The sequence below is a fragment of the Leucoraja erinacea genome, chromosome 1 (genome assembly GCF_028641065.1).
Source record: "Leucoraja erinacea ecotype New England chromosome 1, Leri_hhj_1, whole genome shotgun sequence".
In the NCBI taxonomy this organism is placed as follows: Eukaryota; Metazoa; Chordata; class Chondrichthyes; order Rajiformes; family Rajidae; genus Leucoraja; species Leucoraja erinaceus.
This window is the reverse complement of record NC_073377.1, coordinates 122813542-122841018: the sequence shown is the minus strand read 5'-3', so window position 1 is coordinate 122841018 and position 27477 is coordinate 122813542. Positions and strand designations below refer to the sequence as shown.

General features: G+C 38.7%; 1 protein-coding gene across 3 annotated transcripts in view; it reads right to left on the bottom strand.

The window, feature by feature from the left end:
• hook3 (hook microtubule-tethering protein 3) overlaps positions 1–27477 on the bottom strand; it is a 79964-nt gene continuing 52487 nt past the window's right edge. Inside the window, exons 10-23 of one of the 3 annotated variants that reach the window (XM_055642662.1) lie at positions 26179–26319; positions 24467–24668; positions 20718–20828; positions 20286–20370; positions 20098–20167; positions 19114–19254; positions 17413–17500; positions 15521–15555; positions 10176–10258; positions 9779–9879; positions 8926–9030; positions 5938–6009; positions 5216–5359; positions 1–1099 (exon numbers count right to left, since the gene is read on the bottom strand). In XM_055642662.1, coding sequence (XP_055498637.1) covers positions 5219–5359; positions 5938–6009; positions 8926–9030; positions 9779–9879; positions 10176–10258; positions 15521–15555; positions 17413–17500; positions 19114–19254; positions 20098–20167; positions 20286–20370; positions 20718–20828; positions 24467–24668; positions 26179–26319 — 1375 coding nt within the window. In that variant the 3' untranslated portion in view covers positions 1–1099; positions 5216–5218. Of the gene's footprint in view, positions 5360–5937; positions 6010–8925; positions 9031–9778; positions 9880–10175; positions 10259–15520; positions 15556–17412; positions 17501–19113; positions 19255–20097; positions 20168–20285; positions 20371–20717; positions 20829–24466; positions 24669–26178; positions 26320–27477 lie in introns of all 3 variants that reach the window. The other 2 variants (XM_055642646.1, XM_055642656.1) reach the window with 2 other exon arrangements.

Here is a 27477-nt window from a genome sequence, read left to right as displayed (position 1 = left end):
CAAACTCTTGCCAGGTTTTTATTTACAATATATCGAACTGTACATTTCTTTTCAACACATGTAGCATTCAAAGATACTTTGTGGAAAGACTCACTGTATCTTACAGTTCACTTAACTTTTCCTGAAGATGTAATTTAGTTTTGGTTTATGGTATATACATAATTTATATAAGCAGCTTATAGATTGCCAGCTACACAATGGGGTCAAAACGGAGAACATTGTGACAACTCATATACATAATGAACCATGTAATGATTCAAATATTTTTGACACAGAAATACAGGTTTCCCTGATGGATTATGTCCTGAAATACTGCGTCTAAATACAAAAAGATAAATAAATATAATACTATATTGTGCAAAGCTTTAAATTTTGCATTATGTGGCTTTTCTTTCCATTTGCAGAATCAAGTAAAAAATAAACTGGATGGTAAACAGGAACTTGTTATTAAACTAAATAAGCGTAATTATGGAGAGCCCATAGTCAATATAATTAAGTAATTAGTAACAGGTTTGCAAATAACAAAGTGGTATCAGAGGTCCATTATTATAAAATAGCTAGTATTTTTGAGTTCAGGGTGAACAATAATATTGCATTTGTACAATCATGGGTTCACTTTGGATAGCTGATGCGTCCGTCCATCAAGCGATCCCAGATCATTTGGAGAAACCACTGTTTTAATTTGCCCAAACTGAACACCACTATGCTAAAGGATCAATTAAAGCATTCAATTTCTTATGCCAAACAGGTTTATAGCACCTTAAATTGCCCCAATAGCAAATATAAATGACCTGGTACACCATGAACCTATGCCCATTTAAACATATTCAGCATGTCCAAACTTAAAACCACCATGCATAGACTTGTTAGTCTGATAGCAAATTTCGAAGAAGGCAGTGTGCTAATCCACAGTGCCTTCCAGTTCAGTCTATTCATACATCCAAATTTACAAATTGGAGGACTGGGGCTATTACATCCATAGTGTTGGTGGGTTACAAAACAATCAGCAGAACGTTAATAAATTATGCATTCAAGCTCAATTCATGCAAATGAATAGTCAATGCTGGAAAGTCATGCTGCAGATCATGCAATCACGTCACTGGAAACAAAGAACAAAAATATATTAATAAAGGAAAAGGAAACTAAATCATTTAGAAATAAAATCTAAAAAAATGTAAACTGGAAGGTTCTACTGTAACCGAGTTTGCTAAACACTGTTATTAGGCATTGCTATAAAATGTCATAAATAGTTAAGACAATGCTGACAATAACTAAGTTATTGCAGTGCACACTATCTAGCTCATGCTTGTTATTTCATTCTTTGGTATTAATATGCTGTCTAAATAGTCATCACTATTAGTTCAAAAATTAATTGGTTCAATTAGTTGATATGAAAATTATTACTGACATTTATCAGTAATTAACATCAGTAACTTACAGAAGATAACTTTGTTTGAATTATGCATCTATTGAAGAGCATAAACATATTTTCATAATGTAAATGTTAATACATTTCAAGTTAATATTTTCGGCTAACTGAAATTAAGTAATATTGTAATACATAATTAAAAAGTATATTTGTAAAATAAAGTAATGATTTAACATAAAGCTTGAAATATCTTAACCGTTAAATTCTGTAAGAAAAACAGGAAATCTTTCTACATTTAAATAGGAGTTCTTACTTGTTTACTTAAAACTAGAAAATATTTATTTGACATGGTGTCTTTTTGAACATGTCATTACATTCAAGAAACCTAAAGTTGAATTATGCAAATCGTAAATTACATATTTAACGGTCAATTTATTTTATGACAGTCAAGCATGTAATTTAAGTTTTATAACCTTAGAACATATAAAATCATTGTATGCTTGACTGTCAAAATAAATTATTGAAGTCAAATATGTAATTAAGTTTGGAATTTATATAATTCATACAAGTGATGAATTTATGTAGTTCTTGCATAATTAAACTAGGATTCATGAAAGTAAGGTCAAATTCAAAAACAGATGAAATCAAAGAAATATTTGTAGTTTGTTTTAAATGAGCAAGTAGGATTTGGAACACTTCACTCTAGATCATTGTTGCCAGTAATTTGTAAAATAAGAAAGAGTCTGTCTATTAAGAGTGGTTAGATTATGTTAAATTGTGTACAAAATTAATTCTGAATACAATTGAATGCTATGTTATGACGAGGCAGAAAGAATAGCTTCTCCTATTTATATTTTGAAAATTATTTTGCATATTTGTTTTGGATTAAGTTTATTGTTAAGTATGAAACCTCCCCTACTATCTAATGCTATTGAAATCTCTCAGACTATAATGATTTTATTTGAACATGTAATTAAAGTAGGCTTGAAGATAATCTGTATGCCTATAATTTAATTCTCTGAAACTATCAGATGAACCTTTTTGAAGATGCTACAAATTTAGCTGAAATATTTGACAAATAATTTATTTCATTTTGTGGGACCACCTAAGATGGGGTAGAGTTCTTACTGATCCTGCACTTTTCAAAATCCATGATAGAACAGGGTTCTAGGAAGAAACTGTCCAGAAAGGAAGAGTATTGAAAGAGGTATGACATCAGATTGAGGGACGGTGCAAGGTATAGAATTAGAGACTTGTAAATTCATCCATAAAATCAGATTACAAGCCATAGACATAATAATTTGTTATGGCAATGAGTAAAAGCAATGAAAACATTACTCAAAATTTGCAAATTACCTTGTTGCAAATGTATTAGTATGAAATAACAGAAAATTAATTAACAAAAGGTTTTTCAAAATGTATCTAAGACTAATGAGTGGTATGTCAGTTCAATCTACAGATGTGACCAAACATTTAAAAGATAGATTCAAGATTATTTTGGAAGATATAAAGGTTTATAACATGCTGGTAGAATGACAATTTACACTGTGGTTAAGCATGTGCAAATCACCAATGATGCTGAAAATCTGAAATCTTGTTCTCATGAAAGGATATCGACTGGTATATCAATTGTATTTCTCTTTACCGATGGGCCTCGACTTGCTGAGGTCTTCAAAACAATTTCTGTCTGTGTATTTAAATTACATTAATAATCAGCAGCACAACACAAAAAAAGGATGTGCTTGTGTTGGAAAGATGCAGATGCAGGAGATAGAGGTCACATAGTATTCAACATGGGAAACAGTGCTGAAAGGTACATTCACATTTTCACTCAGTGAACATAATACTTAGTAAATAGGTGTAGCCCCCATGTCCCTTCAAGCTTATCCAAACTAATTATTTTGCCCAGGATCAAAGCAGGAATAGTTCATGTGTAAAATGAATTGTCACAAAGAAGTGTCCACAGAGAAAAAAAGTAGATGAATACAAATGATTTTAATAGGTACAAGTAGAAGTTCTTTTAAATAATGCTAATATTCAGAACAACCAGGCATGGTAGAACATCAACAAATGTTGCTTGTTTCAAACAGAACTGTAATGGGCCATGTAATAGATTTGATTGCTGCTGTTCCAAAGATCTTTTCTCATGATAGAAACCACAGATGATAGAAAATGGTGGTATTCAAGGGTTGATTAAAATGAGAGAACATATTTTAAACTGTAAACTTTTCCAGGAATTAGTTATCAATTGTTTGGCAAAGTATCCTTTCAATTTTTAGAGCTGAACAGTAATTTGTGATCCCTGCCAACACTACATTACATTCAGGATACTTGAAATACAGAACTCTGCAAAAACATTGTTCTGATTTGATCAATTGAAAACATCAGATCAAAGATTGAAAGATTCTAACGAAAAGGCAGAGGTGAAAGGCAAGATATGGAGATGAACTGACTAAAAGGCAGAACATCTTCTGGAACCAGATGGTTTATTCTGAAGTGTTACAATGGTTTCATAATTTTTTGACAGACTGAGAATGTTATCACACCTAAAGGAAAGGCTAAATGGTGCTGTACAGCACAATAAGAAACAAGTTCACACACATTGTTTATCATGAAAGTTGAGTCAGGTTTTCAATTATTCTTTTCAATAAATTAACTTTGAATAATCCATGGTTGATTAATATTATAATGAGCCAATAGATGCATCATAAATGTTAATCCTTCAGTAGAAGCATGGATTTGCTATTTAGAGCAACTTTGTCCTTCTCTGCTTCCTGGCACTTGTCATAGGTTCAAAATGGGAAAGTGATCATTGATATTTAACAAGTTAAAAATGTTAAAGACTACAGACCTTCCTATGAGGTACCAGAAAGGTACCATGACTAATTATGTGTACTTTAACATTGTCAATTTAAAAACAAGAACAATTGAACTAATACTTTAAATCTGTTAAGTCAATATCAATGCAAAATACATCAATGTTGAGAAGTATCAATAGTCTTCAGTTTTAATAAATAATAAAGTTGTTCATTTTACTCTGGAAAGGATATTTTGTCTGATAACATCCTTAGACTGGTGGGAATGTAACTATTTCCCACCCCAGCTCTTCTCAATCACACTGATGAGAACATCAGTTTACTGATGAATTGTAGGTGTGCTGATCTGTTCACACAATGTAAAAGAGCTGGGTCAAGTATGACTAACGTTTCCATTTTGGTAAGACATGGAGTCTAGAGTTGGAACGGACAACTTGCTAACCATATGAGCTAGTTAGTTATTGCATTCATTTATTGTTAAAAAATGTATTATTTGTTTAATCTCTACATAATAGGCTTACCACAACATAAACATGACAAAGTTGTAAGAATGAGAAAAGGCCATTTAATCAGTCATGCTAATAACAAGTAAAGGGTATGTATGATTCCATCACAGATCATATGTTCCCTGGCTTGACCATCCTACTTTATTTTGAATTCCTACCTCACAGAACAACAAAGTTAACAGTCTCTTCATTTTAAGGTAAATATTTCAAATGTCAATAAAAGGATGAACATTTATACTGACAAAGTCAGGTTACAAATGTGGAAATAAAGTTAAACAGAAAAGTATTCTCAATCATTTCTGAATAAATTATCCTTATGAGAACATGAAACATTCACATTATTCCACTGATCATTTTATATTACAATTGTGGCATAAAATGTCACATGGATAAAATAAACAAATTTAGTACAAATATTAGCTCAAAAGTTTTATAAACTGAAAGTGAACAGAAGTTTACAAGTAGCTGAAGATGTTGGGTTAAATGGTGCGGCATATGATTTGTGCATAAGCCATTGGTTTTACCTTCTACCTTGCTGTAGCTGGTTGAACATGTCCAGGGTATGGTCGCCGTGCGCTTGTTGCCTGTCTCTGTCTAGCAAGGAAGGACTGTCCTGAACCAGTGCTTGTAAGTCTTTCTTCTGCTGCTTTCTTGTGAAGTGCCATACCCTATTAACAAATACAAATCAACAAACTGTAGAATGAAAAACAGAAAATGCTGGAAATAGTCAGCAGGTCGTGCAGCATCTTTGGATAGAGAAAGAGTTAATGTTTCACTTTCTGAGTCACTGACTGGGCTCAGGCTGTTCAGTGACTATGCTCTGACAAAAAGACTTCAACCTGAAAAGTTAACCCTTTCTCTTTACGAAAATGCTACCTGATCTGCTGGGTGTTTCCAACATTTTATGTGAAAGGTACTGGTAGAGCTACACTGTGGAATGATGGTCCATGCACTTGAGAAAGAGTAGAAAAAATAAACATGGCAGGCAAAAGATTTGAAAATTGAGGATGGAAGCATGAAATGGAATGCAATGTAAGATAGTCGTGGTTAAATTTAAGGGAAAATTAGATAAATATTTGAGAATGTGAGCAAATGAAATGCATTGGTTTTTAAGGAGCACAAAAGGGCTGCAGCTTTCAGCTTTTTCACCTTATGCTCCCTCTATCTCCCAAGATGAGAATTCATCATTCATATATCTTTTTTCCATTGTCTATTGTCAAAACATGTTCCATTTTGGTATTCTTACCATGTTATACCAAGCACTGACAATTAACTTCTCTTCATGTTCTCTCTGAATCTTTGTCTTCTCATATTCTTTCTAAAAAACAAAATGATTTGAAAGATGATAGCATTTTGTTCAAATACACATATTTGACTCATTCTAAATGGCAAAATACTTGATTTAAAGCACTGATAAGTCACAAGCAAAGGTAAATGAGGTACCTTAACTGAAAGAATTCTGCATACAATCCGCTAGATCATTGAAAACATTAGTTTTCTAACTGAATACAATGTTAGGACACATTTAGTGAAAGGGAGGAAAGAAAGATAGAACTATTTATTTAGGTATGCCTCAAATTATGAATTGTTCTTCAAATACAATATATATATATACATGCATATATACATACACACACATATATACACACATACATACATATACACACATATACATATATATACACACATATATACACATATATATATACACATACATATATACACATATATACATATATATACATATATATACATACATACAAAAATGTAGATACCATTCTGCAAAAAAGTCATACAAACAATAGTAGACAAAGGTGAACAAAACAAATAATCAAATGGCGTTCTCAGCCCCCTCCTTTACTCCTTGTACACCCACGACTGTGCAGCCAAGTACAAATCTAATTCAATTTTCAAATTTGCAGACGACACCGCCATTGTGGGCCGGATATATAATAATGATGAGAAGGAGTATAGGAAGGAGATCAAGAACCTTGTGTCCTGGTGTCGAGAAAACAACCTCTCTTATTGTCAGCAAGACAAAGGAGATAGTGATCGACTTCAGGAAGCAAAATGGTAACATACTCCAGTTTGCATTGACAGTGCCGAAGTAGAGGCTGTTGAAAACTTCAACTTCCTAGGAGTCGGAGTCATTATCACCAACAACTTCTCCTGGACCACCCATTTTGAAGCAGCGATCAAGAAAGCACACCAACCCTTCCACTTCCTTAGACGGCTTAGGAAGTTCGGCATGTCCCCTGCAACTCTCACCAATTTCTACAGATGGACCATAAATAGCATTTTATCAGAATGCATCACAGATTGGTTTGGGAACAGTTCCATCCAAGACCGCAAGAAATCAGAGAATTGTGGACGCAGCCCAAACCATCACACAATCCAACCTCCCTCCATTTATGCCTCAGCAAGGCCAGCAGCATAATCCAAAACGTCGCACTCTGGCCACTCCCTATTCTCCCCTACTCCATCAGGCAAAAGGTATAGAAATGTGAAAACACACACCTCCAGATTCAGGGACAGTTTCTTCCCAGTGGTTATCAGGCAACTGAATCTTCCTACCACAATCGGAGAACGGTGCTGAACTACTATCGACCTCTTCGGTGACCTTTGGACTATCCTTGATCGGACTTTGCTGGCTTTACCTTGCACTATCATCCGGTAGGCGGCGCGGCTCTGGCCAGCAGCAGCCTCTGCAGCCTGTCCGCGTTTTATTATTTTTTGTCTGTGTTTTTATGTAGTTTTTGTTATTTTATGTTGGGGTGTGTGTGTGGGGGGGCGGGGGTGGGGGGGGAAACTTTTTGAATCTCTCCCTGCACTGGAGACCCGACCTTTTCTCGTCGGGTCTCAGGTGTCATTGAGGCCGCAACGAGGAGCGGCCTCCAACAGGAAGAAGCCGGGGACTCAGGTGTCGACTCACCGTTGCCGTCGCGGAGCTGGCCGAGTCCGGAGCGGGTGGAGCGGTGAGGAGGAGCGCTGCTGCTGCTGCTGTCGTTGCTGCTGCTGCTGCTGCTGCTGCTGCTGCTACCGGAGAGTCGGAGGCTCCAACGACGGGTCTGTGGACGACGGCACCGGGAGCCCACGGCTCCCTGGAGGGAGACCGCTTCTCAGGGCTCCTGCAACGGCGACTTCTCCTGCCCGAGTTGCGGGGTCGAAGAGCTCCTGGAGCGGGGCCTGACACCACTGCCCCGCGCGGCTGGAATGGCCGCGGACTCTGCGAGCGCACACCGGGGGCTCTAAAACCAAGACCCGGTGTGCGACCCCGCACCACCGGGCGGGGCTTTGATGGGCGCGGGACAATCGCCATCGCCAGCCGGGGGGCTTTGACGTTGACTCTGACATCGGGGGGGGGGGGGGAGAGTGCAGTGGAGAGATAAGTTTATTTGGCCTTCCATCACAGCTATGTGATGGATGTTTATGTTAAATGTAATTATTGTTGTGTCTGGGGTCTATTTGTATGTAATGTATGGCTGCAGAAACGGCATTTCGTTTGGACATCCAGGGGTCCAAATGACAATTAAATTGACTCTCTGACTCTAAATGTTATTCCCTTATCATGTATCTATATAATGTAAATGGCTCGACTGTAATCATCAACAAAAGCTTTTCACTGTACCCCCGGTACACGAGACAATAAAATAATCAACTAGGTACACAAAAATGCTGGAGAAACTCAGCGGGTGCAGCAGCATCTACGGAGCAAAGGAAATAGGCAACGTTTCGGCCCGAAACGTTGCCTATTTCCTTCGCTCCATAGATGCTGCTTCACCCGCTGAGTTTCTCCAGCATTTTTGTGTACCTTCGATTTTCTAGCATCTGCAGTTCCTTCTTAAAAACTAATCAATTAGTTTGTTTTTGGTGTTGTTTGTAGAATTTCTGAACAGAAGTCAAGTCAAATCAAGATTGAGTTTTTACATATGCACAGGTACGGTGAGGTACAAGTACAATTAAAATCTTTCTTGCAACAGCATCTCAGTAACAGACTCAACCAACATGCAAAAAAAAATTGTGATAAATGACATTATTTCTACAAAACAGTGAAAAGATAAAAAAAATCTGCAAAGAGAACAGCACAATTGTGCAACAAATACATAATTAGAAAGCAAGTCCATGGAAGTGCAAGAGGTAGTCTGCAGTGCACTGCTGCTGCCGGATAAGAAAATGGAAATACACTTAATGTTCGGTTAATTGATAGCATTTAGGAGAAAGTAAAGTAGCATACCGATAAGGAATGTAACATTCTTTCCTTTTCTTGCAGCTGATTTTTCAAAGACTGAACTTCCGGGGCTGCTCCTTGGTTCTGTTTAGGGTCCAACGTTCTGATAACCTAAAGAGAGAATAATTTTATTAAAACATTTTGTTTCCTGGCGACATTAGTTCAGCGAAAGGATTTCATTTCAATGGTAAAGAAGCACCTTACTGAAGCAGAATTAAGGCTAACCACAGAGGAAGCATGTTAACGATACACATGACTATGCAAGCCAATATGTGATAATACAGTTTCTGCCACTTGCCAGTTCCTTCTGCTTATCTCATTGACCAGTGTCACAATTTCCCCTCCACATGATACAGTTCTAGCTCAACGCCTTTTAATTCTTCTGTCACTCAATCACATTATCATCTGCAAGTGACCAAAGGCAAGTTAATGATCACTTGCTCTCTTCTGATTTTAAGATTGGGAAACTTATGCCCCTGTCCCAATTAGGAAACCTGAACGGAAACCTCTGGAGACTTTGCGTGCGGTTTCCGTGCGGTTCCCGGAAGCTGCAGGTAGTGGAAGCAGGTAGGGAGACTGACAAAAACCTCCGGGAACTGCACGGAAACCTTGGGTGGGGCACAAAGTCTCCAGAGGTTCCGTTCAGGTTTCCTAAGTGGGACAGGGGCATAAGTCTGCTGCATCAATATAACTGAAACCTGGTTATGTATTTTACAGCCGGACAATCTTATTTTATAATCCCATCAAAACAAACATTCGGAGAACAATCAAAACTGCATTAACAATCCTCTTAAATGAATAAATATTCTTTTTTAGGATTGCATATTACTTCAGGTAAATTTAGAAATATTGAACTTACACTCTTTGCTTTTTCTAGGTACTTTTTATATCTGTCCTCCATTTGTTTCATATCTTCATCCTTCTTTCTTAGGGCTTCCTGAAGCTCTTCAATCTTTTGAGCTGTACACAGTAGGGGAGTATAAATGATTAACTGATTAAATTGATTTTTAAGTCATCGCAAAATTACAGCATTTTAAAACTAAATTACTTATCATCGTCTAGAGTAGGCAGGAAATCATATCTAGCTCGCCAGTGCTGAAAGAGTACAGAGGCAACTTTAAGATTAGTATGGCATACGAGAGATAGATGATGCAACAACATGTCTGGCGTTTATCTTAGGAAGATCGTGCTTTAATAATGTTAGTATGGTCATATTTTTTTAAAGAGCAGTTTTGGTTACATCTTTAAAAACTTACAGCTGTTATTGTATTTTGGTTCCAAGTCATCAATATAGGCTCGTTTCTTCTGAAGCTCCGTATGAGCTTCATGTAGCTTCTCCCTGAAACAGCCAACATATTAATTCAACACTCATACATTACACAACAAAGGTGTTGAAAAACAGACTTTTTAAATATATAAATAGACTGTGAATAGGCTTGACAATGTATTTGAAAGCGAAGCAACCACTAGGAGCTTGTACACCAGAAAAAAAAAACACATCTTGCACAAGTGAAAATATTACCAACAACCATTAATGTGCTTTTCATCATTTTGGTGTAAGATTTTCTTCTTCCTTGACACTGACCTTCCAGTGTCCATCTAGTCTATATTGCAAGAGTATTGCAAGAGTATTGCAATATCCAAATTGCAATTTCCCAAATTTTCAGTCACATTGGTGAGGACATCCGGTGGCGCTGTCATGGCTGCCTCCGCCTTGAAGTCCACTTCAAACATAAACACTGCTATGTTTGAAGTGCGTTTTTTTGGGGTTTATTTGTCTTTTATGTGGGGGGGTGGGGAAGAGGGTACGGTAAGGGGGGTACCGTCCTTCAGTCACTTCCTGGAGAGGATGTGACTATTGTTCGCTCCCCCTCCTGCCGCGGCCTACCTACTGGATTGGCGTGGCCTTTCCTGCCTGGACCGACCAGAGTTCCTGCAGCGGCGGCGCAGAGCTGGATACATCGCGGGGCGGGCGATGCCTTACTGGGGGTCGCCGTTTGGAGCTCCGGAGTGTTGGGCCTGCTGCATCGACATCGCGGAGCTGTTGTTCGCGGAGCTCCCAACGCGGGCGGCGCCGACCAACATCGCGGAGACCTGCGACCCTTTGTCGGGGGTCGCCAGCGTGGGTCTCCGCCCGGCTCGGCCTGTGGACTTCGGGAGCCGCGGACTCCAGTGGGAGGTGGCTGATTTGGAGGCCCGGGCTGCTGAGGATGTTCTCCGTCGGGGTTCAATCATTCCCGGCGAGAGAGCCTGAACATCGGGCCACCCGTTGCGGCGACTACGGGGTGCTTGGGAGCCCCCGACCATGGGTGAACATCTGGGAAGATCAGCGAGGAGGCTGACTCGACTTTGGTTCCTTCCCTAACTTTTGTGCCGCTGTGGGGATGTTGTGTCATGGGCTTCTGTGTTTGTGGGGTTTTTTTTATGACTGTAAGGAAAATCCATTTTGTTGTCTCTTATGAGATCATGACAATAAATTGAATCCAATCCAATCCAATATTGTTCCAAATAATATCATGTAATGTTCATTCACTGACTAGAGGTACAAACTGAATGAGTTTATTTTAAACGGTATAAACCTGAATTTACAGGGATGGCTATTTATCACAATGTTAAAAGTTTATTAAAGGGCCTGTCCCACTAACGCGACGTTTCAGCGACTGTCTTCAACATTCAAGCTCGAGGGCACATGCCTGAAAAACCTTGAGCTGGATCGACCGTCAGCGATGAAACCGCGAGCCAGATCGACCGTCTGCACACATACACAAACACATCGCAAAGGCGGGGGCCAGGGAAAGCGGGTGAGTGCTGCCTGAAATTCACACCCGCGATGAACAGGAAGGTAAAGGACGGCTGGCAAAGGGGAGAAAAGGGGAGAGAAGGGGAGAGAAGGAGTGGAGACACTTTTAAGAAGCCAGCCAACTTTTAATAAAGTTTAGCGGGCATTTAACATTACCAGTCGGTTTATTTATCTTTCTTTTCTCAATGAGCTTTACTTTTGATTGCCTTTGATTACCTACGATAGCATTATGACCTACTGTGACCTAGGTCGACTAAACCTACGAGTAAAAAAATCATCCATGAAGTCCTTTTTTTACTCGCGGGCATTTTCAGCATGTTGAAAAAAAACGCCGCAACCTAGCTGAGGTCTCGAGTATGCAGGGACTACACTCGAGCATGAAGGAGAGTTGCAAAGACCTCCTAGGGCCTCGTGTCGACCATGCTGCGAGTATGAGTTGAGGGCAAACTCTTCTAAACTCGCGAATTAGATCGCCACAGTGGGACAGGCCCTTAACTCTGCATACTGCTCAAATTGAACAACAATCCTTCCTTGCATCTTTAAACACCATTACTGTTACCAAAACGACCTTCAATGCGCAATGATCCAGCACTCTTCTGCAGGGGTGACATACGCATGTAAAAATGATTCCTAGGCATACCAAATACCCACTGAGTCCGACTTTCAACTACGCTGGTTCCATTTCAGAAAGCCTTTGATAAGGTCCCACATAGGAGATTAGTGGGCAAAATTAGGGCACATGGTATTGGGGGTAGAGTGCTGACATGGATAGAAAATTGGTTGGCAGACAGGAAACAAAGAGGAGGGATTAATGGGTCCCTTTCAGAATGGCAGGCAGTGACTAGTTGGGTGCCGCAAGGCTTGGTGCTGGGACCGCAGCTATTTACAATATGCATCAATGATTTAGATGAAGGGATTCAAAGTAACATTAGCAAATTTGCAGATGACACAAAGCTGGGTGGCAGTGTGAACTGTGAGGAGGATGCTATGAGAATGCAGGGTGATTTGGACAGGTTGGGTGAGTGGGCAGATGCATGGCAGATGCAGTTTAATGTGGATAAATGTGAGGTTATCCACTTTGGTAGCAAAAACAGGAAGGCAGATTATTATCTAAATGGCGTCAAGTTGGGAAAAGAGGAAGTACAACGGGATCTGGGGGGGTCCTTGTTCATCAGTTACTGAAAGTAAGCATGCAGGTACAGCAGGCAGTGAAGAAAGCGAATGGCATGTTGGCCTTCATAACAAGAGGAGTTGAGTATAGGAGCAAAGGGGTCCTTCTGCAGTTGTACAGGGCCCTAGTGAGACCACACCTGAAGTATTGTGTGCAGTTTTGGTCTCCAAATTTGAGGAAGTACATTCTTGCTATTGAGGGAACGCAGCGTAGGTGCACAAGGTTAATTCCCAGGATGGCGGGACTGTCATATGCTGAGAATGGAGTGGCTGGGCTTGTATACTTTGGAATTTATAAGGATGAGAGGGGATTTTATTGAAACATATAAGATTATTAAGGATTTGGATACGCTAGAGGCAGGAAACATGTCCCCGATGTTGGGGTAGTCCAGAACCAGGGGCCACAGTTTAAGAATAAGAGGTAAGCCAATTAGAACGGCGATGAGGGAACACATTTTCACGCAGAAAGTTGTGAGTCTGTGGAATTTTCTGCCTCAGAGGGCGGTGGAGGCAGGTTCTCTGGATACCTTCAAGGGAGAGGTAGACAGGGCTCTTCAAGATAGCGGTCAGGGGATATGGGGAGAAGGCAGGAACGGGGTACTGATTGTGATCAGCCATGATCACATTGAATGGCGGTGCTGGCTCGAAGAGCGGAATGGCCTACTCCTGCACCTGTTGTCTATTGTCATATCCATTATCAATGCCACTTATTGCTGCTATATTTGTTACAATAGATTCCACTTCTACTCGCCAGGTGTATGCACCAAAGATTATAGAGCAGAGCAAGATAGATCACTCCTCTGAAATCCAATGGGCTGACGTGTAGAGAGAGAGAGAGAGACACCGTGGCTGGCTGGCGGGCCGGCAGAAGGCGCCCAGGTGGCAGCCTGTACCGCTGTCCGATCCCGGCGGCCATTCGCAGCCACCCGAGCTACTGAGTAAGATATTATTTTTACATTTTCAGGATCTGGACATTATTGGCAAGGCCAGCATTAGTTCACCTCTGGAATTCAGCTTTTTGGTCCATTTTGAACCAAAGCTGTGATAAGGTCCATAGGCAAGTGGACCCAGTAAAACCTAAAGTGGGAATTGGTGAGCAGGTTATCGGCGAGTACGCAGCTTTATCCACAACACGTACCATCACTTTGTTGCTCATTCAGAGGATACTGATTGGACAGTGATTAACCAGATTAAATTTGTCTTGCCTTTTCTGAACATAAAGTACCTTTGGAAATGTCTACATTGTTGGATAGATAGCAGTTTTGCAACTGTCCTGGAACAACATGGCTCCAGCAACAGCTAGTTTTGGAGCTTCACTGCTACAGTTGGGGTATTTTGTATGATCCGAGACACTTTCCAGTGTTCCCAGCCAGTTCCCATGTTTGAGCTACACAACTACTTTTTGGCTCCCAGATGTCCTGCCAAAGAGTAAACTGTCATTAGAGACATTATTTGTCGAATTTGAGTATAGGAGCAGGGAGCTACTACTGCAGTTGTACAGGGTCTTGGTGAGACCACACCTGGAGTATTGCGTACAGTTTTGGTCTCCTAATCTGAGGAAAGACATTCTTGCCATAGAGGGAGTACAGAGAAGGTTCACCAGACTGATTCCTGGCATGTCAGGACTTTCATATGAAGAAAGACTGAATAGTCTCGGTTTGTACTCGCTAGAATTTAGAAGATTGAGTAGGGATCTTATAGAAACTTACAAAATTCTTAAGGGGTTGGACAGGCTAGATGCAGGAAGATTGTTCCCGATGTTGAGGAAGTCCAGAACAAGGGGTCATAGTTTAAGGATAAGGGGGAAATCTTTTAGGACCGAGATGAGGAAAACTTTTTTCACACAGAGAGTGGTGAATCTCTGGAATTCTCTCCCGCAGAAGGTAGTTGAGGCCAGTTCATTGGCTATATTTAAGAGGGAGTTAGATGTGGCCCTTGTGGCTAAAGGGATCAGGGGGTATGGAGAGAAGGCAGGAACAGGATACTGAGTTGGATGATCAGCCATGATGATATTGAATGGCGGTGCAGGCTCGAAGGGCCGAATGGCCTACTCCTGCACCTATTTTCTATGTTTCTATTATTGACAAACCAAGATTTTTGTACTTTGATAGTTGAACGTGATAAAAATGATTAACAAAGAATGTTTCCACACCCCATTAAACGCATAGACAGGACAATCCAAAGACTTAAAAAAATAGCTAATAACAGTAAAATGTGTGATGCCTTATATATCCACAATAGAATACCTAGAGTCATAGAATGATACTTCAGCCCAACTTGCCACAGGCCAACATGTCCCAGCTACACTAGTCCTACCTGCCTGTGCTTGGGCCATATCCCTCCAAACCTGTCCTATCCATGTACCGGTCTAACTATTTCTTAAATGTTGGGATAGCCCCAGCCTCAACTACCTCCTCTGGCAGCTTGTTCCACACACCCGCCACCCTTTGAGTGGAAAAAGTCACCCCTCAAATTCCTATTAAATCTTTTCCCCTTCACCTTGAACCTGTCCCCAATTTCCCTACACAGGGCAAGATACCCTGTGCATCTACCTGATCTATTTCTCTCATGATTTTGACACCTCTAAGATCAAGACCTATTCAAAACAAATTTATTTTTTAAAGTACTTACAAATGTTCTTCCAGTTTCTTTTTCAGAAGAATTGACTGAAAAAAATATATAAATATAAATGATAAAAAGGAAACACTAAGTTCCAAATGCAACACAGTGAACAAAGTATTTAAATACAATCTTAATTAGTGCAACGGCATATTTACTGCAATTTCAGCATTTCAATTTGATATTAGTAAATGCTGGCAGTTAGCAAGGTAAAATGTTATTTAAAAGAAGGCATACTCACAATAGCCTACAGCAGATGGCCATGGCAAGAAACAGAGATAATATGTTAGTATGAAGCAAAAACATCCAGCCAGCAGAAGAAACTCTTCAGTAACAGATGAACGAGAAAAAGTTTAAGCCTCTTAATTTGTAGCACATGAATGTTTTGTCTGTCTTCGCAGCTGATATCAGTAGCAGCTCCATCATCTCTCCTGATCTGGAGAACTTTATTCATACATATCTCTTAATATCCACATTGTTTTCAAGCAAATGAGTGGCTTCCAGTTTCCACACTAAAACACAAATGATATTTACAGAAATGAAACAAATGTACAGGCTGCCATTTTTGATTATTATGTGGAGCAGCATCTGAGTTTGACTAAAGCTGAAACAAATGGAACACAAAGGAAAATCTAAAGGGAACGTTTTCTAATGTTGCTTCAAGATTTAACATTTCTATCAAACCATTATAGAAACTTATTTCCCTGTTTTAATTTCATAAAGCTGTTTAAGAATGCAGAAATTACTTAGTAAAACCCTTTTGTTAAACTCATAAATATTTTCAAGATGATAAGAAGGCAAATCAATTTTTTACTTCAAAGTTTTAAATTGAGAGACGAGCTCCCTCGAACGGATTATTATTGTCAGAGGAACACAAGGAGGCGGCCAGCTGGAACTAACTCACGTTTAGCCAAGGACTACAGTGATGATGCTGTAAGCATTTCTCTCAACCTGATTCCACTGCTCCCTCCAAAGTTCTGGAACCTTCTGCAAACAGTTCCCATCTTACAGAATAATTTAATAGATCAGATATTTAATACATCAGAAAATATTCTTTCTTCGAAAAGTTGTTCTCGTTTTAAAAAATGTCAGTGCTCTGTACCTTTAACTATATTGTGCCCCATTTCCATTTTGCACCATTTGTTTGACATTTCCTAAAATTGACACATATAGCATTCACAATGATAGGTTACCAATGCTGCCCAATCATCATGTACTTAAAAGCAACCCAAGTTCATTACTAATTTTATAGAAATAAAACAAATTTTCCTCCTTTTAGTCAAGGGCACACAGTCATCATTCTTTATTCAGTAGTTTTTATCAATGATGTAAATAAAGCTCTATGCAAATATTTCAATTATTTTTGCATGAATTTAAATGCAAAATTGAAAGTATAATTAATATATCTAGTTTGATAGCAAAGAGCAAGTAGAATATCAAAAATTCTACTGTACGTCACTGGTTAGTGAATAATAGTATTACTTTGCCATCATTAAGCTATCTCCTTTTACAGCAGTCAGATAGTTGTATGGAAATTTCCCTGCTTCAAACTTCAGCTCCCAGGTACACAAGTCTAATTCAAATATTTAAATGGAAGTAAATGTTTTTCTTACTCCAATGTTACCAAGCCATTCTTATAACCTATTACTAGAAAGGCAAAATGAGCAGCAAAATAAAAGGGTGATGCTGCTTTATCAACCGACATGCTGCAATGACACTGGATTCTGAAAAAGCGGAGAAAATAAACTGGAGACACAAACATAATGGCAAAGGCAAAAGTATTTGAGCAATTTGAAAATAATTCTGTTAATTGGTTATTTAAAAAATAATTTATGCAGCTTATGAGCATGATATTACACTAAGAATGTTATCAAATGTACTTTTGAACCGAGTAGGTAACTCACATCCTCAGCCCTCGAGCCCTGATCTTGTAATGCCTTCTGAAGTTCTTCAACCTGGGACTGTATTTCCAATATCCTCTGGTTGGCTAGCCTTGTAACCAAAAAGAAATTAAAATACATCAGTTACCTTTACACAGAGATGCAATTGCTTCTCTCATTCAAGCCACTATCCTTACTTACCTTTGGTGATCTTTCAGGGACCTCACGGGTTTGTGGGTAGAATTGCAGGGTGAATGAAATTAGTGTAGATGGGCCATGATATTCACAGTGCTTTGCAGCCAATTAACTATTTTGACTTACCATTACTGTTGAAATATGTATGGAAAATCTACAGTATGTTCCTAAAAAAACTGCAGAAATATTAGCAATAATGTCTCTGCAAAATCCTTTAAATCAATTGACTTGATAGACAAAGTCAGCATCCCAATCACCGAGGTTCTAATTTCACACAAACCACTTCAATGGACAGGCTACAACTTCTATTGACCTTCACTGGACTCTTGAAGTGAGCAGTGTACGTTGAATTACTACACAGGAAGAGAGTTACAGGAAGAGTCAGAGAAACAACTTTAAGGATGTTCGCAAACTAGCACATCAGAATATTCGGCAGCCCCAGTCTCAGCAACAGGAACACGTAGAGGTCATTTGACATCCCAAGCTACCCATCCAATGCTCCATCAAACACCACTGACTCCACCTATGGCAGAGTATGTAGATCCTGCATGGTTTGTTTCAGCCACCTCCACATCCACAGAGCTGCAATAGGAGCAAGTCATCCTTGGTCCTGAGGGACTGTCCAAGGAGTAGAAGGACAGAGTCAATAGGACTGGACTTGCTGTTTGTTGAGGCATAATAGATCAGAAGTCTAACCAACATAGTAAAAGTAGTTCTCTGCTCCTGTAAACTTGCCCATAACTTCCTCCCATTAACCAAACAGGCCAGAATGCTGAAGGATTTTCTAGCATGCTCATGATATTATGAACATCTGCATCTCCATTCCAAGGTATGTTGCAAGTCACATAAATAATTCTCAACAAACACATTCCAAAAGTGCTTAATGTCCTAAATTTCCTCATAGTACATGATTAAAAAGACAACATTTTAATTATTATTACAAAGTGCATGGAGAGAACTTGGCTACCATCAAAAACTAGATTTTAGAAGCTTTGCTTTATTTTCAATAAACTCTCCCCATTGCACTGCTTGCTGCTGGTTTTGCATGTGGCCTTTCCAGACCACTAGCATTCACAAGTCATTCTTCAATAACGTATGACCAGTGATTTTCTAACAGTTACAACTTATTGCTTATTTCCTTTTGAAATTGTAATTTCTGGAAAACAAAACATATCCTTTAGAAGAAGTGAAATACCCGAATCAAACTGGAGAAAAATGTCAAACCAATAAAGCATACATTATCATTTTTTCTCATTGAACAACTCTCATTCATACATCTTTCGGCTTCATTACTTTGTGCTCTATGTACAATGTCCCATTCAACTATCACCATATGTGACAGTTCAATGAAATGGGCATTAATACAACTTACCTTGTATTCATTTGCTCATGCACCACAGGTTTTTGTTCACTAGGAGCAACTATACAGCTCCATCCTTATTTACTGGATTGTTATGAATAAGTTACTTTTGAGGCATGTGCCACAATAATATATTAAATCAGAGTATTCATTGTTGGATTGTGTCTCACCTGTTCTCTGTCTCTAGTTCGCTCTCCCTTCTATTGGCATCCTCCAGTAAACTTTGCAGTAAAGCTATTTTTTCATTATCTGATCCCTCTTGATTCAACTTCAGGATTTTGTTTTCATGTTGCAATCGGATAAGTTTTTCCCTACAACATGGATAGAGATTTAAGAAAATGACAAACTGAAGATTCATTTTTAAGGCAGTTATATTCTCATAAGCTATTTCCTTCTACATTACATTATCAGCTATGCTTTTTGCACATTTTCTTTTAGTTCTTTTCATTTCCTCAATGCATTCTCGATTTTCCTCATGGTTTATCTTTGGTATTGTTAATCATAGCTCTATTATAGATCTCCACTCTGAATTTCCATTTAGTTTTCATCTATTTATTTATCCATGGAAATCTGTACTTTGATACTTACCCTTTTACTTGATATTTATCTTGTACTCGCATTATTTTGTACAACATGTTTTTAAAGATTCTATGTAAACTTATCTAAGCTCAAAACACCCGACCTCAAGAATTCATCCAGTAGACTTTCGTATAAAACCTCATCTGAGAGGGATTAAATAGGATGCACACATCATTAATATCTTCACATCTTCAGTGACTTTAGTAAAGAGGCTGGGTAGAACAGAAGAAACTCATATCCACTTACCATAGGTTTTTGTATAGGCAGTTTTGTATACATGATTACAACTCACAAGCATGCTCATTATACAAAGAAATCTTTAGTAATCATATAATTCAAGCAATCCATGAGCCATTGTTACAAACAGGGCAAAAATGCCAAAATGGTACATAAAAGTGATTTGGAAAAGAAGATGGAGATGAAAGATTCTGAAATAAACATTACTGAACTGCTATAAGAATGATTGAAACAGCAATGCAGCAATCCTGACAGGCAGCCCAAATATAATCAAAATATTTGCCTTTGCAATAAGTTATCCTCATTATTGAAAAATTTGATAAATCTTTTAAACTTACTTGATTTCAGGGGTTATTATTTCTGCTGCTAAACTATCTGATGCTTCTTGACTGTTCATTGGAATAAGTCCTTTAGGAAACATTAAGATTATCAATGTTATAATATCAGGATTTTATTATGTATTAAATACATTAGTAACTTTGCAACCAATACAAAGCAAAATGCAAATAAAACTTTTATTACAGACCTGCAGTGAGTTGGCCTTGATGTACTTGAACACATCGCAGTTCTTCAATTGTCTCCTTTAAAGAATCTCTCTCTGTTCTTAATCTCTAGAAATATTTGTTATACAGATATTACAGAATATATTTTAGATTCAAAATATTACAATACTTTGCTACCATGTAAAGATTAAAATACATTCATATTCCCCAGACCTGAGTACTTTTTATTTTTGGAAATATGCCAAGCATGTTGATAAGTAATTTTTCAGAAATTGTTTGTTACAATTCCAGAGAGTTAGGTTAGAAAGAGAAAAACGTGCATAAAAATAATTGCAAAACTAACGTGAAGCCTGTAAAAAATCTGGTTTATCGCAAATGGATTTTAGTTCCAAATATAATACAAAGGTCAGAATTTATTAGCGAAATCTCAAACAAAATGATAAAAAGAAACAAACCTCTTTTTCTTTCTGTAGGGTATCCACTTTCTCTTTCAATCTTTTATATTCAAACTCCATTTTGTCTGCTTTTTTTGACTCTTCACACAACCTACTTTGAAGCTCCACGACCTACATTAATGAAATGTTGTACAATTTGGAAATTTTATTATATTCACTGTTTTTGAAATCCAACAAATAACAATGCAAAACTGGCACAGTGATTTTATTTTGTTTGTTGTACAAATATTTGGTAAAGTCAAAAGTAAGCCAAAATACTGCATTGTCAAAATCCAAAATAAAATCACGAAACTACAGCATATACTATCAACCACTGTCGTCATCATCATCATTAACAAGGTCATTACTAAGATACAAAGGATAGGAAAAGCACTCTATTTTCTCCATTTTATACACAAAATGATTCGCCACATCAGCATGGTTTATTGATGGGTAAATCTTGCTTGTTTACCAGATTTTGAGGGATACAATTAACAGGGCTGATAATGGGGAATTAGATTGTGGATTTTCACACGGCATTTCAGAAGATGACACACAAAAATAAAATGGATACAATTTGAATTGCCTTTGAGTTGCGGGTAACAGGGATAAAGAATTGCTTAAAGGACAATTTAAAAAAAGGAAATACCAGGTCATTTTCAGGTTGGAAAGGCTGTTATTGGTGACCTGACTTAAGGATTTGTAATGAGCCCTCACAATATTTGACCATAAATTACTTTCGTAAAAGTCATAAATGACTCGCATGAAAATACAGAATGCAACATATCATACATGCTGATGATATGAAGCTGCCTGGGAAAGTGAACTGTGAAAAGGATACAAAGTCTCTGCAAAGGAACATGGAAAGATTATGCCAGTTGGAATGAAGCTGCAAAAGGGGGAACAATCGGAAAATGTGACATTGACCACTCTGCCAGGGAGAACAAAAACGTTGAATATTATTAAATCATAAGAAACTGGTAAAGGTTTTGGTTCAAACAAATCCAGGTGCACTGGTTCAGAGGAAGCAGAGGATAAACAAGAAGGGACAGCGAACAGTCAAGAATCAAAGTGGCACGGTGACCTTCTTCATGGGATGGAGTTCTAAATTAAGGAAATCTTGCTGACAACATGTTTGGAGTACAGATTCCTGTGGAAAGATATTCTGCCAATGGAGTAGGTGCACTGTAGTCACAGAGTCATAGAGTGATACAGTGTGGAAATGGGCCCTTTGGCCAACTTGCCCACACTGGCCAACATGTCCCAGCTACACTCGTCCCACCTGCCTGCGCTTGGTCCATATCCCTCCAAACCTGTCCAATCCAAGTACCTGTCTGTTTCTTAAATGATCAGATAGTCCCAGCATCAAGTACCTCCTCTGGCAGCTTGTTCCATACACCCTCCACCCTTTGTGTGAAAAAGTTACCCGTCGGATTCTTATTACATCTTTTCCCCTTCACCTTGAACTTATGTCCTTTGGTCCTCGATTCCCCTACTCCGGGCAACTCTATGCATCTACCCGATCTATTCCTCTCATGATCTTGTACACCTCCATAAGATCACCCCTCATCCTCCTGCGCTCCAAGGAATAGTGACCCAGCCTACTCAACCTCTCCCTATAGCTCACACCATCTAGTTTTGGCAACATCCTCGTAAATCTTTTCTGAACCTTTTCAAGCTTGACAATATCTTCCCTATAACATGGTGCCCACAAACAGAACACAATATTGTAAATGGGGTCTCACCAGTGTCTTATATAACTGGAGCATGATCTCCCAAACTGCAATGTGACCTCCCAAAATTTGTAAGTATGATTTAGAGATTAAGGGATATTCCATAAAGAGTCACTGAGGAAGCTTGAGCCATATTCACAGTAGTTTAAAAGAACACAAGGTTCTGGAATAGATGGACAGTGCCATGGTGGCAGTATACTCTTGGTGATTAGCTCAAATCTAGAAAAAAGGCCTATTTAGGAACATTTTCATTGACATTGATTTCCAGCTAAGAAAGATTTGAATGCTATTTGTTAAACATATGCATATGCATATATGATCATTATTTGGCAAAACACAGTGCCCTCCATAATGTTTGGGACAAAGACCCATCATTTATTTATTTGCCTCTGTACTCCACAATTTGAGATTTGTAAAATAAAAAAATCACATGTGGTTAAAGTGCACACTGTCAGATTTTAATAAAGGCCATTTTTGTACATTTTGGTTTCACCATTACAGCAATGTTTATACATAGTGTGTGTCCCCCATTTCAGGGCACCATAATGTTTGGGACACAGCAATGTCATGTAAACAAAAGTAGTCATGTTTAGTATTTTGTTGCATATCCTTTGTATGCAATCACTGCTTGAAATCTGCGATTCATGGACATCACCAGTTGCTGGGTGATGCTCTGCCAGGCCTGTATTGCAGCCATCTTCAGCTTATGCTTGTTTTGGGGGTTAGCTCAATTGGGTTCAGATCGGGTGATTGACTTGGCCACTCAAGAATTGACCATTTTATAGCTTTGAAAAACTCCTTTTTTGCTTCAGCAGTATGTTTGGGATCATTGTCTTGCTGATGAATGAACCGCCGGCCAATGTGTTTTGAGGCATTTGGTTGAACTTGAGCAGATAGGATGTGTCTATACACTTCAGAATTCATTATGCTACTACCATCAGCAGTTGTATCATCAATGAAGATAAGTGAGCCAGTACCTTCAGCAGCCATACATGCGCAGGCCATAACACCCCCACCACCGTGTTTCACAGGTGAGGTGGTATGCTTTGGATTTTGGGCAGTTCCTTCTCTCCTCCATACTTTACTCTTGCCATCACTCTGATATAAGTAAATCTTCATCTCATCTGTCCACAAGACCTTTTTCCAGAACTGTGGTTGCTCTTTTTAGTACTTCTTGGCAAACTGTAACCGGGCCATCCTATTTTTGCAGTTAACCAGCGGTTTGCATCTTGCAGTGTAGCCTCTGCATTTCTGTTCATGAAGTCTTCTGCTGACAGTGGTCATTAACAAATCCACACCCGACTCCTGAAGAGTGTTTCTGATCTGTCGGACAGGTGTTCGGTTTTTTTTCTTTATTATAGAGTGAATTCTTCTGTTATGAGCTGTGGAGGTCTTCTTTGGCCTGTCATTCCCTTTGCATTTAGTAAGCTCACCAGTGCTCTCTTTCTTCTTAATAATGTTCCAAACAGTTGATTTTGGTAAGCCTAAGGTTTTCACTGATGTCTCTTGACAGTTTTATTCTTGTTTCTCAGTCTCATAATGGCTTCTTTAACTTTCATTGGCACAACTTTGTTCCTCATGTTGATAAACAGCAATAAAAGTTTCCAAAGGTGATGGAAAGACTGGAGGCAAAACAAGGCGCAGAGGAGCCAACTTATACCTCCATTAAAGAGGCAAGTACAAACGTCTGTGAAGCCATGTGTCCCAAACATTATGCTGCCCTGAAATGGTGAAACCAAAATGTATAAAAACACCCCTTAATAAAATCTGATACTTTAACCACATGTGATTTTTTAACCTTAACCACATGTGATTTTTAACCACTTTAACCACATGTGATTTTTTCTATTACAAATCTCAAATTGTGAAGTACAGAGGCAAATAAATGATAGGTCTTTGTCCCAAACATTATGGCGGGCACTGTAGATGAGGCACTGAATCAGCCATGATCTTACTGAAAACAGTGCAAGCTCAAAGGAAAATATGATCGATTCCTGCTTCTCATTCATATTTTCAACATTATTTGCAATTTCACACCTGTCTCTTGTATGTTTCCAGTTGAGCTCGTGCAGCATTTGCTTTCCGTAGCTCCTCCTCCAGACTGACTGTGTTCTGCATGTACATAGTATTCTTCTCTTCAAGGAGCTTCACCTGCCGGCGCAAGTCACCCAGATCTTCTAGCTTCTTTTTATATGATTCCACCATGCCTTCCAATTTACCCACTTTATCAGAAGAATGCCTGGAACAAAAAGTGGTTTTATTTAAATAGCACACTTTCTTGGCCTCAAAGTATACCAGGCTGCTATTAATTTTGTTGCTTTGTCTAATGCATTGCCAATAGTTTCTTGGAACAATGAAATGGCAAATTGTTGTTCAAGCAACTTGAAAATGTCTAAAAAATATGAAATGTTTGGATATATGATGCAGGTTAAGAATGACCTTCCAAAGTCAGGTATTATCATTATGCTTCCATGAACTACATCAGACGGAAACATTAACTGTATGTTTGTTGATACTCAGTTGATAAGCATCTGGTGGCGTTGGTAACTATTTAGGTCTATAAAGGAATGGAGTATTATAATGTGGATTAATTGGGATTTCAACTTTATAGATTGAATGAACAGCTCTGGTGTTCTTTCTAGTGTAAGCTCAATTAACAACTCTGATGTTCCATTGTGTTCAGCAACTGACCAGAGGATTCTGCTGATCACACAAGTGTATCCATCATTGTACTGCGCATAGACATAAACTACTGGAGTAACTCAGCGGGACAGGCAGCATCTCTGGATAGAAGGAATGATTGATGTTTCGGGTCGAAACCGTTCTTCAAACTGAAAGTCAGGGGAGAGGAAGACACAGAGATATGGAAAGGAAAGGTGCAAGAACTAGATATCAAAGGGGACAAAGTTCCAATGAAAATGTTGAATAGATCATTATTAGCTAGGGGAAGGTGACGACAAAGCATACAAAGATAAAATTAAATCAGGATGGGGGAGGGATGGAGAGAAAGGGAAAGCAAGGGTTACTTAAAGTTATAGGTCGATATTCGTACCACTGGGTTGTAAGCTGCCCAAGCGAAACATGAGGTGCTGTTCCTCTAATTTGCATTAGGCCTCACTCTGACAGTGGAGGAGGCCCAGGACAGAAAGGCCAGTATGGGAATGGGAGGGGGAATTAAAGTGTTTAATGACTGGAAGATCATGTAGGTTTAGGCGGATTAAGCGGAGGTGTTCAGCGAAACGATCTCTGAGCCTGCAGTTGGTCCTGCCAATATATAGGAGTCCACACCTGGAACAGCGGATAGAGTAGATGGAAGTTGGAAGAGGTACAGGTGCAGATTTGTTTCGCTGAACACCTCCGCTCAGTCCGCAAGTCATATCAGCTTCAAAGTAGTCTTGATGAGTCTTATTGTTTGTTGTCGTTCTCACTTAACACGCACCTAATAATGGCCTGTTTGCTGAGAACTTTGTTTAGCCAGAGGGGCGAATCTGTGGAATCAATTGCCACAGACAGCTGTGGAGCCCAAGACATTGGGTATTTTAAAAATGGAGATTGATAGGTTCTTGATTAGGAAGGGCATAAAAGGTTACAAGTAGAAGGCAGGGAAATGGGGTTGAGAAGAAAAAATAATCAGCCATGAATGAACGGCAGAGTAGAGTCGATGGGCAGAATGTACTAATTCTATTCCTATGTCTTCCGGTCTTATGGAAAGAGAAAGGTGGATAGACAATTTTTAAAAATGAGAATACCTCAGGACATCCATTTCATCCTTTAAAGATTGGGCTTCCTCTGCAAGGCTCGCAAGTTCTTCATTCTGCTGTCGTAGTTCTAGAAGTTCTTTCTCCAGTTCCTCACATCGAATCCTATAATCATCTTTTGCAGCTTCCAGCCTGAAATAATCATATAAATTGAACGTTAACCGTTACATCTGCACTTTAGTCTGTTTGAACTGTTTTGACTATTTTACTGTTGTAATGTTCTTTTTACAAACCATGTTCTCGGGGTATCTAAATCTAAATTTTATTAGTTATTTAAGTTATGACATCGGATGGAAGCTGCATACCAAATCTCGTTGCGCTTATGTGCAATGACAATAAAATATATTTTTATTATTATTATCATTATTAAATATTTTAGTTAATCTTGACGACTGCAACAAATTGATCCGATTACAAATTATGGATTAAAATTCTATATATTCAGCAATAATAAAGATTTAGTCAATAACAATAAAAATGAGTAAAAACAGTGCTGGAGGAACAGTGGGTCAGGGATCATCTGTGGAGGGATGGCGGGTTCAAGAACAGCTTTTTCCCAGCAACCATAAGTCTTTTGAATACTGCACAATGTTAACATCAGCAACTATGAGCTTCTATGGACTGTATTTTTGATCACACTTGGTTTTGCATTATTTGGTGACCTTGTATTACAGTTATTGATTTATTGATGATTCTGTATTTATTTATGTGTTATTACATTTACAGGCCTGTTAAGCTGCAGCAAGTAAAAATTGTTGCACAGTTGGTACATACGACAATTAAACACTCTTGACCAAGTTCCTCCAGCAGTTTGTATTAGTTCAAAATTCCAGCATCTGCAATCATTCATATCTCAAAGATTATGGGTTCTTGGTTCTCCAACAATAAACATATTTCCTTCAGAGTTTTCTCTCTGGTTATTAAGCTAAACTGTAATATCAAGTTTGAAGAATGGGGAAAAACACAAAGTGCTAGAGGAACTCAGCATCTATAGAGGGAAAGGACAGAGTTAGCCATTTCTGCTCCCCAGCAACAGAACCAGATATGGAGCCTCTCTTCCAATTACTTTTTGAATATTTTTATCTGGTAATGGTCGTAAACCGCAAACTGCCCACACTCTATAGTATTAGAGTACGGGATTTGCTTTATTAGTGTAGGAGTCAGCAATCTTCACCTCATCCAAGGCTGGGCAAGTGGCTGATGCGTCCGTGAGGGAACATTTATGGGACCAGTCTGCATAATTCTATTGGTTTCCAGATAGTTATGGAAGAGGATAGGAGTCATCCTCAA